The following is a 17,153-nucleotide window of genomic DNA, read 5'->3' on the forward strand; positions in this document are numbered from 1 at the left end:
GTTACTTGCGTGTGTACATTATGATTTAGCTATGTGGGGGTTTATTTTTGTTGTACATTTCATTGTTCTACTGAGACTGACAAGTTCTTTCTTGTTTTGCTCTACAATATGAAATGCAGTCTCGTCAATTTCTGTTTGCAATAAAACAGATATTGCAAAATGTGTTTTTAATGTCATGGTATTCGGGTTACAGAGTATTGGTTCATTAATCCAAGGAAGAGGTTTATTGAACTCAGAACACACACATTACTGACAAAGAAACATTTATCTAATTTTAGTGAAAAGTTCATTAGAGCAACCCTGCTATTCTTCGAAAGAGTGCCAAGTGATGTCTGCAGGCTCGCTGAGATGTAATGAACGAGGAGTGGGGGTGGGGGGTGTTTGAAACCGTGCAGCCATGCAAGCAGCCGACAGCAGACACAAACTGCAATGTTGCCGCTGAATAAACAAAACTCCTCCAGTAACGTGGTGCTTTTGTGAACGTGAAACAAAAATGTTCACACGAACCGTTGAGCGGGGCCTTGTTGAAACCAGCATTCACAGCTTAGCCTCATGAATAGCTTGCAGTGATAACAAACCGAAGAGTCATTTCTCACCCCAGTTGGCCCATGGTACCATTATGTAACAAAAAGGTACATTTTAAAGAATCTGCAATAATATGAGGGTACTATTTTATGGGCCTATGCAAACACAGACAGCTTATTAAGACACATGAACTGAAGGCTTAATTATGAACTGACTGATTTGACCCTTTGCACTCCTGTTCTAAAGGAAAAGGTAACAGATGCTGCTGTTGTAAAAAAGTCAAGCTCGCTTACACAAGGAGCTACACAAAAAAAAAAAAAAAACAGTGGTCTTGTCTGCTGGAATATATGACAAACCTCTCTCCACTTCACCAAGCTAGTACATGTGGACTACAAATCATTACTCATGATTAATGGCCTAAATGTGCTCCAAGATAATGGTGTCAAATTGAACACGTGTACGCTCTTCAGTTTATTTTAACCCTTTAAAACGGCTGCATTAAACTCGGAGACAGTCACTAAGTTCATTCAGGTTATGTTGGTCATTTGCTTTCTTGTTAATTGAACACTTTTTTTTTTTTTTTTTTTAAGTTTATACTAGAAGTATCTTTTTCTTTTAAATGGAACACAAATTTTGGAATCAATTTAGCATTCGTATTTTAGCAAAGCAGAGTTTAGACAACTTTTTCATTGAGTGAACTAGATTGCGCTTTTTTTGCAAATTCATTAGAATTTTTAGAGAATATTCAAAACATGAAAAATCTAAAGTTTATCCCAACATTTTTTAACAGGCTTTCAAAACCTGACTACCCATCAAGGCTAAACCAAAACCATTTTTAGTACAATGAAGTCAACATTAGGATTACTTTGGTGCAACCTACAGTATATCTCACTGCAAACTGACAAAAAAGCAAAAATCAATTTCCTTTACAAGTTTGATGTCAAGAGCTTTGATGTAATACTTCTCAATGGACCCTTCTTTGTCAAACCATGCTCTCCTACTATTGAGCAATGTGCCAACTAACTGCAGCAGGAACTATTTTAAAGCTTTGAAACGATACGGTATGGTAGTTTCGAGAACCTTAATAACATCTAATACCACAACCATTGCAATCAGCCATGTGCATCCTCAATAAAAATCCAACTAAAGAGTCCCTGTTGCCACCTTGTGGTGAAACAACAATAAATCACTCAAAATAATGGAATTGCGATCATTACCGTATTTGCTCGAGTACAAGTCGAGAAATTTAAACCCAAAACACAATCCTGAAGTTGGAGGGGTCGACTAATACACGAGCAAACATATGAACCGATCTATAATTTAAGTAACAGCCTATATTCACTGATTGCGATGACTGGCGGCAGCATGAACGCTATAAACAGCACGTGGGCCAAAATAAACAAACACGGAACAAAAAAAGCAACAAGTAGTATGCTGGTTGCAAAACCAGCATACGCAGCAATTGTTATATCCCGTAGTAACAGTTTTCACAGCTCACGCTTCGTTCCGCCTGTACACACTCCTCCAGTGCAGCCAAAGTTGCAGGTCTTTTATATTATAGCCGAGGGATCAATTGGCTCGTAATTATCTTGTTAACCCCTCGGCCACAGTTTGCACAAGTTTAATAAATCTGCGTGACTGTCAGCTAATTAAATAATTACCAGCCGACAGTCACGCAGTCTCACAAGTAAAGTACAAAAATACAAATAACAACAGTAATGGCGGACAGCTTTTTGTCCACCCTGCATTTTAAATAATAATAATAATACAAAATAATACAAAACATGCACAGGGACGGGGAGTACCCCGTCACAAGGCTATAAAAAAAAAAACATGCACAGGGACGGGGAGTAGCCCATCACAAGGCTATACAAAAAAAACATGCACAGGGAGAGGGAGTACCCCGTCACAAGGCTATACAAAAAAAAACATGCACAGGGAGAGGGAGTACCCTGTCACAAGGCTATACAAAAAAAACATGCACAGGGAGGGGGAGAGGGAGTACCCTGTCACAAGGCTATACAAAAAAAAAAAACATGCACAGGGAGGGGGAGTACCCAGTCATAAGGCTATACAAAAACACTGTATTGGAATACGCGTCAAAATGACGTGCCTGGCGGTGCTAGGTAGAAGTGCTTATAAAATTGTTATTTTTGCAAATCTGCTGGAGGTCTGATCATCAGCAAGCTTCTATTATTATATTTTTCATAGTATAACCCAGGCCCCCTACAACCATGTATTCTGTTTAAACATATTAGGTCTAATTCTAAAACACTATAATAGAAAAAATTATGAATTACAGCACAAGCAACATTAAATCATAATGGTTTCTTAACCATATGCACTGTAGCATTTTCCAATAAATCACATTATAATGAACCTAAAGGATTAAATCAGCCTAATCAGAACATACTACACTCTAAAAGGATTACCGGGCCATCTGTGGCCTGTATTATTTTTACATCAGACTATTTTAAACCTCACAAGAAAAGCTAATCTGATGCTGTTTGCATGGGGGATATCTTTTGTTCCCGTAACAATACCTGATAATTAAATCAACATCTATCTCTCAAAATATCATCATCTAGCTTACTTAGACACCCATCACAAACTTTAAAAGAGTTATTATAGTACTTGAAGTCATCAATAAGCTCTTACCCTTTTGTGGCATCTTTGGCAAGTTCTGGTGAGGCACTGGCAGGATCGCCGGCTGAGACGAGGGCCGAGGGGTCTGCATGGGCTGTGCTTGAAACATGGGTGGTGTTGTCCAACCTACAGGAATAGCAGAAAACTCTAAGAAACATGCACATCCCAGCAGGCAAGGGGCAATTGTGCTCACAGATTCCCGTCATTGTACATTTGATTTTTAAAGTGCAAATTCCTTAAATATATTATTGATGCCAGACTGCTATATAAAAAGAAGAAACTGTTAGTTTACAAGCCTGGCAAATAACAATCTAGGCAGACAACAATGGAGAATCACCTGTTGCGCTGAGGCTGTGATCGAGGAGCTGGGAGGGGAGGAATCCGGTCGGGCTCGAAGGCTGCTCTGGTGATGAGGCTGGTCCGGATGCTGGGGCAGGACTGGGCTCAAAGCTTCCAAATGCATTATTCCACTCCCGGCTGAACTCGTCAGACCCTAGAGGCCCCGGGCTCAGCAGGTCCTTCAGGAAGGACATGTCATTCCTGTCGGAATCCTCTCCTTCTTGGAGGTCAGCGAAATGGTCCTTCGGGACTGAAGAGACAAATCAACATGATGTCAAGAAGTATACACAGGGTGGTAGCTTCAATGTTATACAACAGCAGGGGCCCAGATTTTTAACCTTTGTAATTAATAATCTCCACCCCAGGCCCCAGCCAAATTATCTGCTGATTAGCTTAAAGTTGGGTCTCTTATTTTCCTGAAATAGATTATTTAAAAAAAAAAAAATACAGTTTTTATATTTTTGGTATAGAAAATGGGATTTAATTTTTTACAAATGAATTGTTTCCATTAAAAAAAAAGACAAACCCTTGAAGTCAAAGCAAGCTTCCAGTTGTAGCAGACTGGTGCTAAGTTTCTGAAACCTGTACACACCGGGGTAGGTAGATGAAAACTCCTTTATACCAAAATGCATTTTGCAGCTGTATCATCAGGGAGCTGTTAAAAGCCTAAAGCCTATAGTTAATGAACTAGAGGAGCTCATTTGACCATCAATGGTTTTTCAGTTCCTAATAACTAAGTTCCCAGAACCGCTTCCTGACAGATCCCAATGAATCATCAGCTACAACATCTCTTGGCAGCACATTCTATACATACACTAAAAAAAAAATACTCCCTGCCTACCCCCAATCATGAATGCTGTTAAATAATGACTGGGGTTGACCTTCTTAATAATCTACTTAGTTTATTATTGGCTTTCATCCATGACAAGAAAATATGTTATTCTTTATACAACTTTAGAGACTGGGACCAAATCCATACTAAACTGATAGGACAGAACTGTGTGAACACTAATATTTTACAGAGATTATTCTGAGCCAAGTGCTTAGTTTGTAGTACTGTATATAGTTACAAAACTGCTCTCTGTCCAACCTGTACCAGAGACCCTGGAGATAAGATATAGCGGTATGTATTTGGGATTCATCTCCAAAAACAAAGAAACAAGTGCAAACTTTATGTTGATTCTTAATAATACTTTGAAGAGATAGTTTAGAAATATGCAAGTACCCTTAAATAATGTTGTAATTAGTTGTGTTTCCACATACAAAGACTGTAAAGATGACTTTACACATGACTGCAAGACACTACTAACCCTTACTCCGTTTTGTACTGTTCAATTAATAGCACTGGGTAGAGTATGGGACATAGTATTTTACCATTAAAGTTACGGTAAGTTATCATTTGAAGAACCTCAGAGACCCTCTAGATGAAATGGCAGTTCTGATTGGTTATATTGCAAACAAAACCAAAAATCCATCCCACAGCACTGAATTTCAAGCAACAGAAAAAGGAGACGCATGTGCCCATAAAGCAGAGAACCTGTTCAAGCAGCACCAGTGCACAGTATAAAAATGCTTCTCTGGTCTCTACCCGTCTCATTGAACTGCTTGACCTCACTGCTGGATGCTCGCTTTGCCTCAAGTGATGTGGGGCTCAGGGGCAGATCCTGGTCAGCCTTGCTTGCTGTCGTCTCTCCCACTCCACTCTGCCCGTCTGTTCGTTTAAACCAGCAATAAGCAAGGCTCCTCTGGGCTTTTAACACACTGCTGCTATCATTACATCTGCACTAGAAACCTGCCTGTAAAACTAAATCTCACTGTTCTAATTGATTGCAAACAACATTGCAAAACGTTAAGGGAACAGTCTTAAACCTAAATAAATTATTCTGAAAAAACGTACTCTTTAAATGTAAAATATCTAAAAGAAAAAAACTCATTTGCAGGAGTTGGCAGTCACAAGTAAGGTTGTTTAGAAATTATTATTATTATTGTATAGCTTCAACATCTCTGTGAAATTAAATACACATACATGTAAACAAGTGCTCTATTTAAAGCAAGCAAGATTATGTCAGCTATAAATTCTGGCTTTTGCTGCATTTGCTGATTTAGCATTTCTCGTGCATACAGATATTGTGGTTGTCAGTCACTTACCACTGTCAAGGCTTGGGAATAAGGAACTGTCACTGTCTTTGCTTTGGGTGTCGGCACTTTGGGCTGCAGCACACATAGAAGGACAAATCAAATAAAATGGCACACAAGCAAAGCAATACTAAAACGATCATAAAGTGGTCTATATTTTTGCTGAAATTCTTTAGTCAGAATATATTATAAAGGCAAAACTTGGTGCTTTTCCTCTTACCATCGGTTCCAGATTTTGTGGGATTTTCTTCATCCAGTGAAATCAATCTGCAATCACAAATACAACACAAAGGTTATTTCAAGTTAATTAGCTTTTTTTCATGCCCTGGTGCCAGGGATGAAGTTGGCAGTAAGGCAACAGCCATCAAGAGTTTAAAGTTGTTAAAAGAAGCCTTAATGACAGCCTGTCAGTGACAGTTTCTCTTTCTAAACCCTCATTTTCAAAACTGATTCATCCAATAATACTACTAACAGGTTAACTACTGGTAAAAGACCATCCAGCATAGTATGAACTGGATTTAACTGCAGAAAAAAGCTCAATGGAAATGGTAGGGCAACTGCCTCACAGTGTAACACTTGGCATAGTATAATAATCTGATCAGCAAAAAAAATAAAAATAAAAGGATTGTTCTGAAAACAGGAAATGTAGAATTGGAATACAAAACACCAAAGGAACATTACTCTGGGTGAGATATGTCTTTAAAGTGTCCCCACAGTAAGTTCATTTAGTTACTATGGGTTTGCATACACACCCAGATTTAAGATAAGTATACATGATGTGCCAATAATGAACTGCAGTGGTCTCCTTTGGACTACTGTATTAAACAGTTGAACATCAGCTACCCCAAACTAATTTCATCTTACCTGAGAGACATGATATCTTTCTACAGAGATGGCCAAAAGTTTTACATCACCTAGAATTTTAGGATTGAGACAATTAAACAAAATAGATTCTTGTATATAATATATAGATATAGATATAAATTTATATATTTTATTTTACATCATGTAAGCAAAGAAACTACAAAATGAAAACTCTACCGGAAGCCATAATAGTACAGTATTTCATGTTAGATTTATTTATTTTTTTTAATTAAATGGAAAACTACAAAGCAGTAAATTACTTTAATATGTCAAAGTGACATTATTCAGCAGGTTTCATTCAACTTTTGAAGCAAAATTAGTTAATTTTATAAGGTGATGCAAAACTTTTGGCCATAGCTGGATATTTATAGAAGCTACCCCAACTAGTTTTGTACAAAGAACATCGCTGTGCTAAACACCTTTGCGGGCCATTCATAATGGATATCTGTTGCAGAGTACATTATGGGTGAAAATAATCTGTTTTTGGAAGTCCTCCGATTAACTTTGAAATACAACATGCTAGGTGTCTACTAGCTGCGTTGCCCATCGATCACCGGGCGCACAGAAATAACAACATGGGTGATTTTTATGAAACACGGATCTAAATGGTGGAGAACGCAAATATCATCACCCAATTACTTTATTAATCCAATTGTTTATACCTTCAGCTAATATTTATTCAGAGTGAAAAAAAGGTTTAAGTGCATTAAAACAGACCTCAAAAGAATCCAAGCAGACAACGACCCCTCTCGAATCCTTTATGGACAGCCCTTTAGCTAATGGTAGAAGCTACTTACGTTTGATTAAATAGCGCTCTTAAATGAACCTCATCTTTGATGAACATAGAACTGGAAACAGTCATAATAGCAAAGGGAAGGTGATGAAAAGAGTCTATTGAAAAGGAAGCAGTGTAAGAGAAATAGGACAAAGAACAATGAAGTCTCCTTTAATGATGAGCACAGTCCATCACAATCAAAGAAAATGAACACATAAAAGCTTGTTGTAACTCAAAATATACTGTCTCTATATAGCAAAAACCTAAAGTCACATTTAGGTAAGTGGTAAATGTCACAGTCACTGTGGCAGGGTAGAACAGAGCCCTGCACATAATTAGGGGGCAGGGCAAAGCCCTGCTTGCAAATAATGTATTGTGTTGTGTTGTGTTTATTTAGCACAGCTGAATGTATTGTAAATACTGTATTGTTTTGGTTTAGAACGGGTGATTCGAAGGTGGTGGTTTGATGTCATTGTTGTACAGCTTAAGTGTGGTCTGGCAGAGGCGGTGTTAGCAACTGTTCTCTGCCAGACAGCTTGTGAGAATGCGTGTCTGGCAGTCAGTGATTATTGACAAAGTGACTGTCGAGCACGCAGATATAAAAACCCTGTGCAGATTGTGACCATCTCCAGGTTGATTAGAAACGATTAGAAAGAGAGAAAACGAAAGAAAGTAAAAACAGAAAGAAAACAATTGCTACATGTGCAGGAAGCAAGTGGTTTTTGGGTGTCAGTATTTTTGTATAACCGTTTTATTTTGCTCTGCGAGCAGTGTTTTTGTCTACACTTTTTATTTATTATTGTTTTGAATAAAAACGGCACAGCAGCGCCTTCACCCGAAGTACCTGTCTATGTCTGTCCGCTTCCTGGTCTTGGGACATCATCATGACTCAGCTATCCTGTCACCAACATATACTGTGTAGCAAGCAGTTTATAAAACCAGGCAAATAAAGTCATCACCCTAATAACTTGCAGGAAATGTAGATTTTTTTCTTGTAGGAGACCCACGATCTAACTTGACACAGAGAATCACAAAATAGTTATGTATGGAGTATGACGCCGATATCTTGAAGCGTTAGGTGTTTATCACTGAAATGCTTTATGAGTAGGCTTGCTACTATTCGATTTTTATTTTTTTGCCAAATCGACGAATAATATCGATTTTTTTATTTTTTATTTAATTTTTCAATTCAAGCAGAGAATGGGTGAAATCGACCTTCATGCTTTAAAAAAAAACAAAAAAAAAAAACACCTGACTGTTTATGCCACTGCGAAGCCCCTTTATTATTCCAAATGCAACCAAACCCTGGTCACCAATATTCTAATACAACATTCAAACTGAAATGACGTTTGGTCAATGCGGAGCTATGCCTTGTATAGATAAAGATCCTACACAATTAAAAAAAAAATGTCTCAAATTAACTGCAGAAAATGCAGCATATAAATGTTTATTACACAAACTTTTATAGCATACATTTACTAGTAAAAATATGCACAGAACAAAACAGATAGTTGAACAGAACTAACTTGCACTTATTATTCGGAGTCTGAGCTTCCCCCCTCTCACAGCTGGACTCAGATACCATGTTTCCAGGACACCTCCCTCAACTAGTAGCATGGAGCAGAATCGCTTCAAAACACACACCACGCATTAAATCATGAGGGAAACCACCACCGGATTCTTGTTTTTTCCTGCATTTTCAACAAACAAGCTTCCATTGTACTTCAAGACAGTTTAGTATTTTTATTACCTTGTTGTGATTGCATGTGTTCAACCATTCTGTTTGCCTGCGCGGTGACTTCTCCTCTGCAGTTACATACCAGGATATGTTTTTCATCTCCTGTCCCACATTTCTTTACAGTTTTCACTTCAAAGTCAGGGTATTCTGCACAATACTCATCGGCACCACATTTTAAAATCTAACTGTCACCGCATATCTAGCAAAAGTTAACCTACACCTTACCTGTAGCTGGCAAATGAAAGTGCACAGTTGGTGCCGGTCTAATGATTGACAGTCATTTAAACGAATGAGAGCATTCTAGCGCTGCTTCAGGCAATGAGAGCTGTCTGAACAGGGTGAAATGACAGTGACAGTGAAACCACAGTACTAACAGACCACTGACTGACAGCGATACCTAGCCATTCAGAGCGGAAGAGAGACGGGACAGACAGTAAGTATAAAAACTGCACAAAGATGATAAAAAACAGCGAGTGGTTTTACCAACGTTTATCCTGTATAAATCTATTTCAGTTGAACTCATATTTTTTGGGGAATTCGACGTTTAACGAGCTTTACCGATTAATAAAGAAAAGTAGCAAGCATATTTATGAGATATTGGCAGTTGAGGCAGTGTTGGTGGCAGGATTGCAAACACATACAATTTCAGGTTTCAACAGAAATTTCTGTCACTAATACGCGAGTACCCAACTTTAACAGCCATTTTTAAAATAGTAAGGTTTTTGAATGCTTTAGTTGCTTACTTATCTAGGTCGTTAGCTATTGAATCCTCAGTCTTCTCATTTTTTTGATCTTCTGTTAACTGGCCCAGTGGGTCTTGTAAACCCTGTTATTAGGAGAGAATAAAAAGAAAAAAAAAATGTTTTGACACCAGTCTTTATTTATTTATTTATTTTTTTAAGCCTCTGATATTATTTTCAAAAACAAGCAACACCCACTACATCCCTGACCCCAGGTAACATAGCATTGGCTGGCAGAGTAAACATGGATCTTCATAGCTTCAATCTAAAGCTGCTTTTAGTCAAGGTATGTTAGAGAGGCAGCAGTATTGGGACAGTGTGGTGTTGTACAGGGCATTTAGAAAGATCTATATTCATTTAATTATGACCATTCATATTCATATTCAGCGTCATATTTCTCATATTACCTCCCCAGAAATTATTTGTCAAAAAATAGTCGTGCTGGGGGCTCCCGAGTGGTGCATCCAGTAAAAGCACTTGCTAGAGTGCAGGATGCGCTCTATAGCCTGGATGTCGCGAGATTGAATCCAGGTTATTCCACAGCCGACCATGGACAGGAGCTCCCAGGGGGCGGCGCTCAATTGGCCGAGCGTCGCCCGGGGGGAGGGAGGGCTAGGTCGGCCAGGGTATCCCCGGCTCACCGCGCACCAGCGACCCCTGTAGTCTGGCCGGGCGCCTGCGGGCTTGCCTGTAAGCTGCCCAGAGCTGCGTTGTCCTCCGACGCTGTAGCTCTGAGGCGGCTGCACGGTGAGTCTGCAGAGTGTAAAGAAGCGGGCGTCTGATGGCACACGCTTCGGAGGACAGGGTGTGTTCATCTTCGCCCCTCCCGAGTCAGCGCAGCGGTGGTAGCGGTGAGCTGAGCCTAAAAATAATTGGGCATTTCAAATTGTGGAGAAATTAATAAAAACTAATTGGCAACGACTAAATTAAAAAAATAAATAAATAAATAGTTGTGCAGTAGACTTGCACTAAAAGGGTTTTATATGTATATTTCATCCACAAATCAGTAAAGCATACACAGACAGCTGTAAATGCTTCACACAGCATGCATTTTATTATGACTGCATAAAATGGTCACTTCGGTTCAACCCACAGTCCAACAACCATTAACCCTTTTAGTCCTGGTGGGACCTCAAGGTCCCGCCTTATCTTAGTTCTGTTTAGAGTTCTTAAAGCACTGTTCTTCAGCTCGACAAAAAGAATTCAGGACTGAAAGGGTTAAAGTAATGAACACTTGAGTGTGCCAGGTTAATGGTTGCTCAAATTGAGAAAACACCTTTGTGTGAGACCCAACACTCAAGTATTAAACATGGACAAAAAAAGTATTAATCTGGCACTCAATGGAGCCCAGTTTTGTAAGACACTGATGCATTCTTTTCATGCAGATACCTGCCATTTTTGTCTAGGAACAATGGGCATAAGTTAACATTGCAGAACGAGAATGTATACTAACATTGTGCTTCAAAACATCACAGATTAAAAGCATGATGGCCACATCAACCCTAATAGAGAACATGATGCTACACTTTGAAAGTCAGAAGAATAGCTTGAGTATTACTTCAGCCAGCCACAAAAACTAAACAGCATTCCAGACTATTTATTGCAGACATTGAGCCAGCCCATGAAATGCCTCTTAACAGCGTGCTACAACCCAGAAACACTAAGAAGAAAAAAAAGGTCCTTTATCCAATTTGCGGCATGTCTAATTATGGTTTATTTACCAAATGTCTAATTAAGGTTTGGGCTGCTTAGCAACCAACACTACATTTGACAGCTTTCCACAGAGGGCAATTCTTTCAGCCAGTACTGCTGATTCACACAGTGACTGTTAACAGATTCTGCATGTTTACACCAGGAAACTGTCAGTCATGAAAATGTTTTCTTTAAATTCCAGAAGTTTATAGGTTATTATAGAGAATAATAAAGTTGTTATTTCTTAAAATTGCACTTATGGTTTTTGGAGTATAATTGTGGGCCACGTATGAGTGTTTTTGTAATAAGTGAATATACTGTGTTTATAGGTTATTTTTCACAGCAAGCTGAATAATATTTTAGCTCTCTCCAGTGAACATCTTTAATTTTATTTGATTTCCCCGGAGAACTAGCCCATGGTGAGGAGTGAAATGGCAAAATAAATATTATCAGAAGCAGGGTTTCAATAAGAAAATGGAATGACATCGTTTTTCTTGTTTGTTTTTTTTAAATCTGTGTTTAGAGTAATTTTTTGTAGGACTGTAAAGTGTAAGTGTAAAATGTCCCTCCCCCTTCCAATACAAAGATCTAGAGCAGGGTCTATGATTACTGTAAGGGTCAAGCCACATCAATCATGTTACATGCAAGCAAACCCAGTTACATGCCAATTGAGCCCTTGCCAATAGTCCTTCATTCATTCTTAATGCAAGAGAAAGTAGGCCTGCTATAATGTTACACAAACTAGTTTTAAATGCAATAGACTGCATCATACAAAACATAATAATGAATATGTCATTAAGACCATATTTGCACAAAAACAAACTATGAAAATGGCTAAAAAAGTAAAAGATGAAGACACTTTTGGTGTAATTATAAAACAAACAAGCTATATAGTGAAAGCAACTTCCCCCGAAACAATCAGAACCCATACCCTGGAGATTAGATACAAGTTTGGAGCAAGAGTTTGAGTCACTTTTTTTTTTTTTTTTTTTTTTTTTACAGTATTAACCCTTAGGTGCATTTTTCTACAAAAAATGCTATAATTATCAGGGCCATGAGAGAAGGAAAGACATTTATTGCAACACAGAAATTAAACTTTTCATCTGGGGAAAATAAAGTTCTGCTTGTAGTGTTCAAAATAGACATCCATCCATGTGCATGCAACCTTCAGATCAGAATTGTGTCCTTTACCCACCAGAGATTAGAACAGCCCCAGCCAAGACACATGATTTAGTTATTTTTTTACCTTTAGAGTAGTGAACTCATATGGTATGTAACCTTTAAAATCTTCTTGGATTTCTGACATCATCTGGGCTGTTTTCTCCCAAAAGTGCAGCTGTGCGGTCTGTGAGGGGGAGGAGGAGTGCAAGAAAGACAACACGTATTTAATATGTACCAGTATATTCTATCTGGAAGATCTGCAGACATGCAGCTTCCTTTACGCACTCTGCCCCCTTAATCATGCTGCTTTCTGCAATGAAAACCACATCATAGGTTGACTAGGCTGATATATCTAAAGGTTACGCTAAATCAAGCAAAAAGTCTCCTGACCCTTACATTAAGTGAAATTTAATCTGATATAGTGGTCGTCATCATATTGCAGGACTGCTTTTTTTTCTTTTTTTGTTTTAATAGATTTGTAGTCATACGTATGTAATTGTGCAGTTTTGATGACCTGTGAATAGACATTGGTTATGATAGCTTACTCTTCATGCTATGCATACAGATTGTGGTGAAGTACTTTATTACTATCCTGACACTAGGTATATATTACAATATGTATTATTATTTTTTGTTTCAGGCTTTTGTGCAGTATACTAGACACTCTAGTTGGTTATAAAAAATATATTAAAATTATTTCGTTTTAGAGTATTTCACGGTTATGGTTTCACGGTATGCAACATAGGGATAAAATACATCTTTCTGAACAAGATTCCACATTGGAGAAAACCTCCCTCAGTGGACCAAACAGATAAGTTTAATTTTTTTTTTTTTTTTTTTTTTTTAATCATTTTTCAAAGCCAGCTGCACATGATTCCACAGTGCTTGTGCTTTACATGAAAAATAAAAAATTATAACCTTAATTAATTAGATTGATCACACTGAAAAGAATTTGGTCAGTGAATATTTGTTTTGTTTAATTTGTAGTCAGATATATACAAAATAATAATTAAAAAAAGCAGATATGGAACATATTTAAAAAACTTGTCACTCAATGATTAGAAATGCTCCTGAATTTTCCAGTTGTCTGTTGCCAAAAAGTTTAAAATAATGGAAGAGATCACTGAGGCACCAAGACCTTGAATTTTAATAAGTTTACTGTTTTGATAGACACAATTTATTTAGCAGTTCTGTTGTGGTGTGGCTATATAGTGAACGGAGATTTGCTGAAAGTACCAGGTATCTCTCTGTGACAAACATTTTAATATAATGACAATAGTATACTTCTATTCAACAAGTCCTTCTACAACTCAGATTAGACAGGGGTTTTAAAGTCTCACAAAACATTTGGTTTTATTTTATCCTGTTTGTTCGCAGGCAGTGTTTGCACGTGTGATTTTCTGGCCCAGGGGACAAAGCTTGCAATTTACTGAGCCGCAAACAAAACTAATTGAAGAAATGAAAACCACCATGTTAATTACCTGGTAGGTGCCAAGGGAATGTGAAAGCATGTTGCAGCGACTTGCTCCCAAAACGTCTACTTTCTGGCACACGTCATTCTTCAGTTTATCAAACTGTGTCTTGGTGTTTCTCACCTGCACTTGGACCTGTAGGGAGAAACAGACCAACGTCAAAGGTGCGTCTTAGCAACGCCTTGTCTTATTTGCTTATTTGGTGCTGCAGTAAGCCTTTCAATAAAACTTAAACCATAAAAGCTTGAAGGGACATGATATTTATTTAAATAAATCCAAAATGGTGCAAGATCTAAATACTGCTGCTGTTTAGATTTTTGCTGTATAGTAAGGTTACTAAAATCTAACAGTACTTGTGAGCGTCTATTTTGTAAAAATATGTACAAAAAAAAAAAGGCAGCAAGGGATCCATGTTATTAAATAAAACAATATTCAGCTTCATTTACATTTTTTACAGAACCTTATAGGTCAACCCATCCCTCAGAAAACCATTATAAATTGTAATGAAGCACCCCCCCCCAAAAAAATCTATGCATTCAATACCATCTGATGTACCAAACCGTAAAACAGAAATTGTTGTTATTATTATTATTATTTATTTCTTAGGAGACGCCCTTATCCAGGGCGACTTGCAATTGTTACAAGATATCACATTATTTTTGCATACAATTACTCATTTATACAGTTGGGTTTTTACTGGAGCAATCTAGGTAAAGTACCTTGCTCAAGGGTACAGCAGCAGTGTCCCCCACCTAGGATTGAACCCACGACCCTCCGGTCAAGAGTCCAGAGCCCTAACCACTATTACACACTGCTGTCCTCATGCTGTATGAAGACTACAGTATAGATCTGAGGAAGGTGGAATACGTAGTACTGCACTATAATCTATTCCATTACTCTACCTTCCTATGTAGTACTGACATTTAAAAGTGCATGAAGGGTTGAGATGTCTGAAGGGCAGACCAGGATTACAAAAACTGACACAGTTAGCATTCATGAGGCAAATCTTATCTTCAGGGTCCTCTCCCCTAATTCAGAGGGTGTTTTCTCCAGGAGAGGGGTTATCAGAGTACTTGGACCGGACAAGTGTACAGTATGGTAGCGGGTACAGGATGGAGCAGGTGGCGTTTCAGACAGCACTGTTCAGCACAAAATACAATACATTACACCTTTCACTGGAGTCCCAGCAGAAATCAACTATAAAACTTGGCATAAAAAGGAACCTACTGGAAACAATATATTCAATCGGAGGCTCTCAGTTGAAACATTTATAAAATTTGTGTATTTAAATTATTATTATTATTATTATCTATTTATTTATTTATTTATTTATTTAAAAGGTTCACACCCCAAAGCTTGACTGCCACATTTATAATGGACTACCAGGGACAGACTGGCATATTATGTGAAGCATTTCTTTGGAGTGTGTGATATGGCAGTGGAGCGAGATGTGATGTCTATGTTGCCTAAGCGCCACAGACACTTTGTACATTATATTATATTTCAATACATGGATCATCGGTGATCAACAATGAAAGATACATTATGAAACTAACAATGAATAAATATATCTATTTATAGAACAGGGTTTATATATATATATATATATATATATATATATATATATATATATATATATAAAAACAGCCAGAGCACAAAACAGTGCCTGAAGCTGACCTTAGCAATACCCTGAACTCACGTTTAATAATCTGCAGCAGCCTTGTACATATAGATTTTCCACCTAAAGGGAAGTCCAATGGAAGATCTGCGAACAAGAGCACAGTCTGGCTTCAGAGCTGCAGGAACAAAGCTCAGTCAAAACATGGAACAGACGGAGCGTGAGGGGAATAAAGATCCCACAGGGCAACGAGTTCTGAAAAAACTGTGTTCCCCCAGTGTTTTCATATGGTGCACTGCCATTCTGGGAATATGAAAGGGAGAGAGAGAGTCTTGCACAACCGCATGAAGGAACATCGCTCATATTTTACTGGCGGTTCACTCTGCTGCACGAGAACGTTTTTTTTACTTCTTGGTTCAATACAAATGACATCCTGTGTTGTTATTGTTTTCTTCGTTAAATCAGGGAAATAAAGAATATAATGTACACAAATATATACAAAATATATGTACAGCATACGTTACATCACTTCAAAAAATATGGTTTCAGGCACGGCATTGGAACCTATAAAGACTGTTTGCGAGATCCGAGGTGTTTCACCTGAAGCAAATAGTTGCTGAATTAAAGAATACAGCTGTGTGCCAAAACAGAAGTCAACATTTCAAAGCATGTTCATCCACAAACTACCCATGTAACTGCAACATGGCAACCATATTAGGTTGGAAGTCAAGGCCACCATCAAAGACAACTCTTCAAATATGAAGCCTGTATCTCAAGTGGTTTCTGATATAGGTGTATAAAAAATTTGAGATGCTAGTTTTGCAGGTTTCATTACCACACAAACGAGAATAAAGTTTTTTTTTTACACCACTAACTGAATTTCCATCCAATTACCAGCACACATGATGAAATGAATTGATTGCAGAGGGCAGAGAAAATGTATACCTTTTTATAAAGCTGTCTACTTAAGTTTGTGGAATCTGACCACCGCAAACCGTACCATTGGAGGGAGGCATTTTGCTTTTGAATGGTCTGAATGACTTCAAAAATCTCTGATTATCAATACATACACAAAGTAAGTAAATGGGTTTAAATGTCTACCAGCAGTCACATTAAGTCATCTGGGGTTAAAAGATACAACCTGTGGATCAGACAATGGAATGAACATCAAGACAAATTCAGTTCAAGTGCATAGAGTATACTTAGCGAGTGAATGGGTAACTGTTTTATTGTGTTTTGTAAGAACCTAGGGGACGTGTCATATTTTCCAGCTGAAGAGGATTACCATGTTGAAATAATAAGTCTTTCTCATGCAAGGAGAATTCAGCGCACAGAAGGGCTGAAACACAAGCTTTTTAAACAGATTAACAAATTTGTTAAACATCCGTTGACATACAAAAAAACATGACGCATCCCTCTCCTCTATTTCATACTGTGCTTCTGAGAG

At 37.9% G+C, this 17,153-nt stretch overlaps 1 protein-coding gene across 4 annotated transcripts in view; it reads right to left on the reverse strand.

Annotated features, from left to right (window-relative positions):
* The window catches only part of LOC117410191 (islet cell autoantigen 1-like protein), a 33,736-nt gene that overhangs the window by 6,346 nt on the left and 10,237 nt on the right, over positions 1 to 17,153 (reverse strand). For 3 of the 4 annotated variants that reach the window (XM_059032124.1, XM_059032125.1, XM_059032123.1), the window contains 8 exons: positions 14,098 to 14,223; positions 12,702 to 12,800; positions 9,767 to 9,849; positions 5,867 to 5,913; positions 5,659 to 5,721; positions 5,099 to 5,221; positions 3,509 to 3,760; positions 3,184 to 3,297 (listed from right to left, as the gene is read on the reverse strand). In XM_059032124.1, coding sequence (XP_058888107.1) covers positions 3,184 to 3,297; positions 3,509 to 3,760; positions 5,099 to 5,221; positions 5,659 to 5,721; positions 5,867 to 5,913; positions 9,767 to 9,849; positions 12,702 to 12,800; positions 14,098 to 14,223 — 907 coding nt within the window. The remainder of the gene's footprint in view (positions 1 to 3,183; positions 3,298 to 3,508; positions 3,761 to 5,098; positions 5,222 to 5,658; positions 5,722 to 5,866; positions 5,914 to 9,766; positions 9,850 to 12,701; positions 12,801 to 14,097; positions 14,224 to 17,153) is intronic. The other variant, XM_034016649.3, reaches the window with a different exon arrangement.

This window comes from Acipenser ruthenus, chromosome 10 (assembly GCF_902713425.1).
Source record: "Acipenser ruthenus chromosome 10, fAciRut3.2 maternal haplotype, whole genome shotgun sequence".
Classification (NCBI taxonomy): Eukaryota; Metazoa; Chordata; class Actinopteri; order Acipenseriformes; family Acipenseridae; genus Acipenser; species Acipenser ruthenus.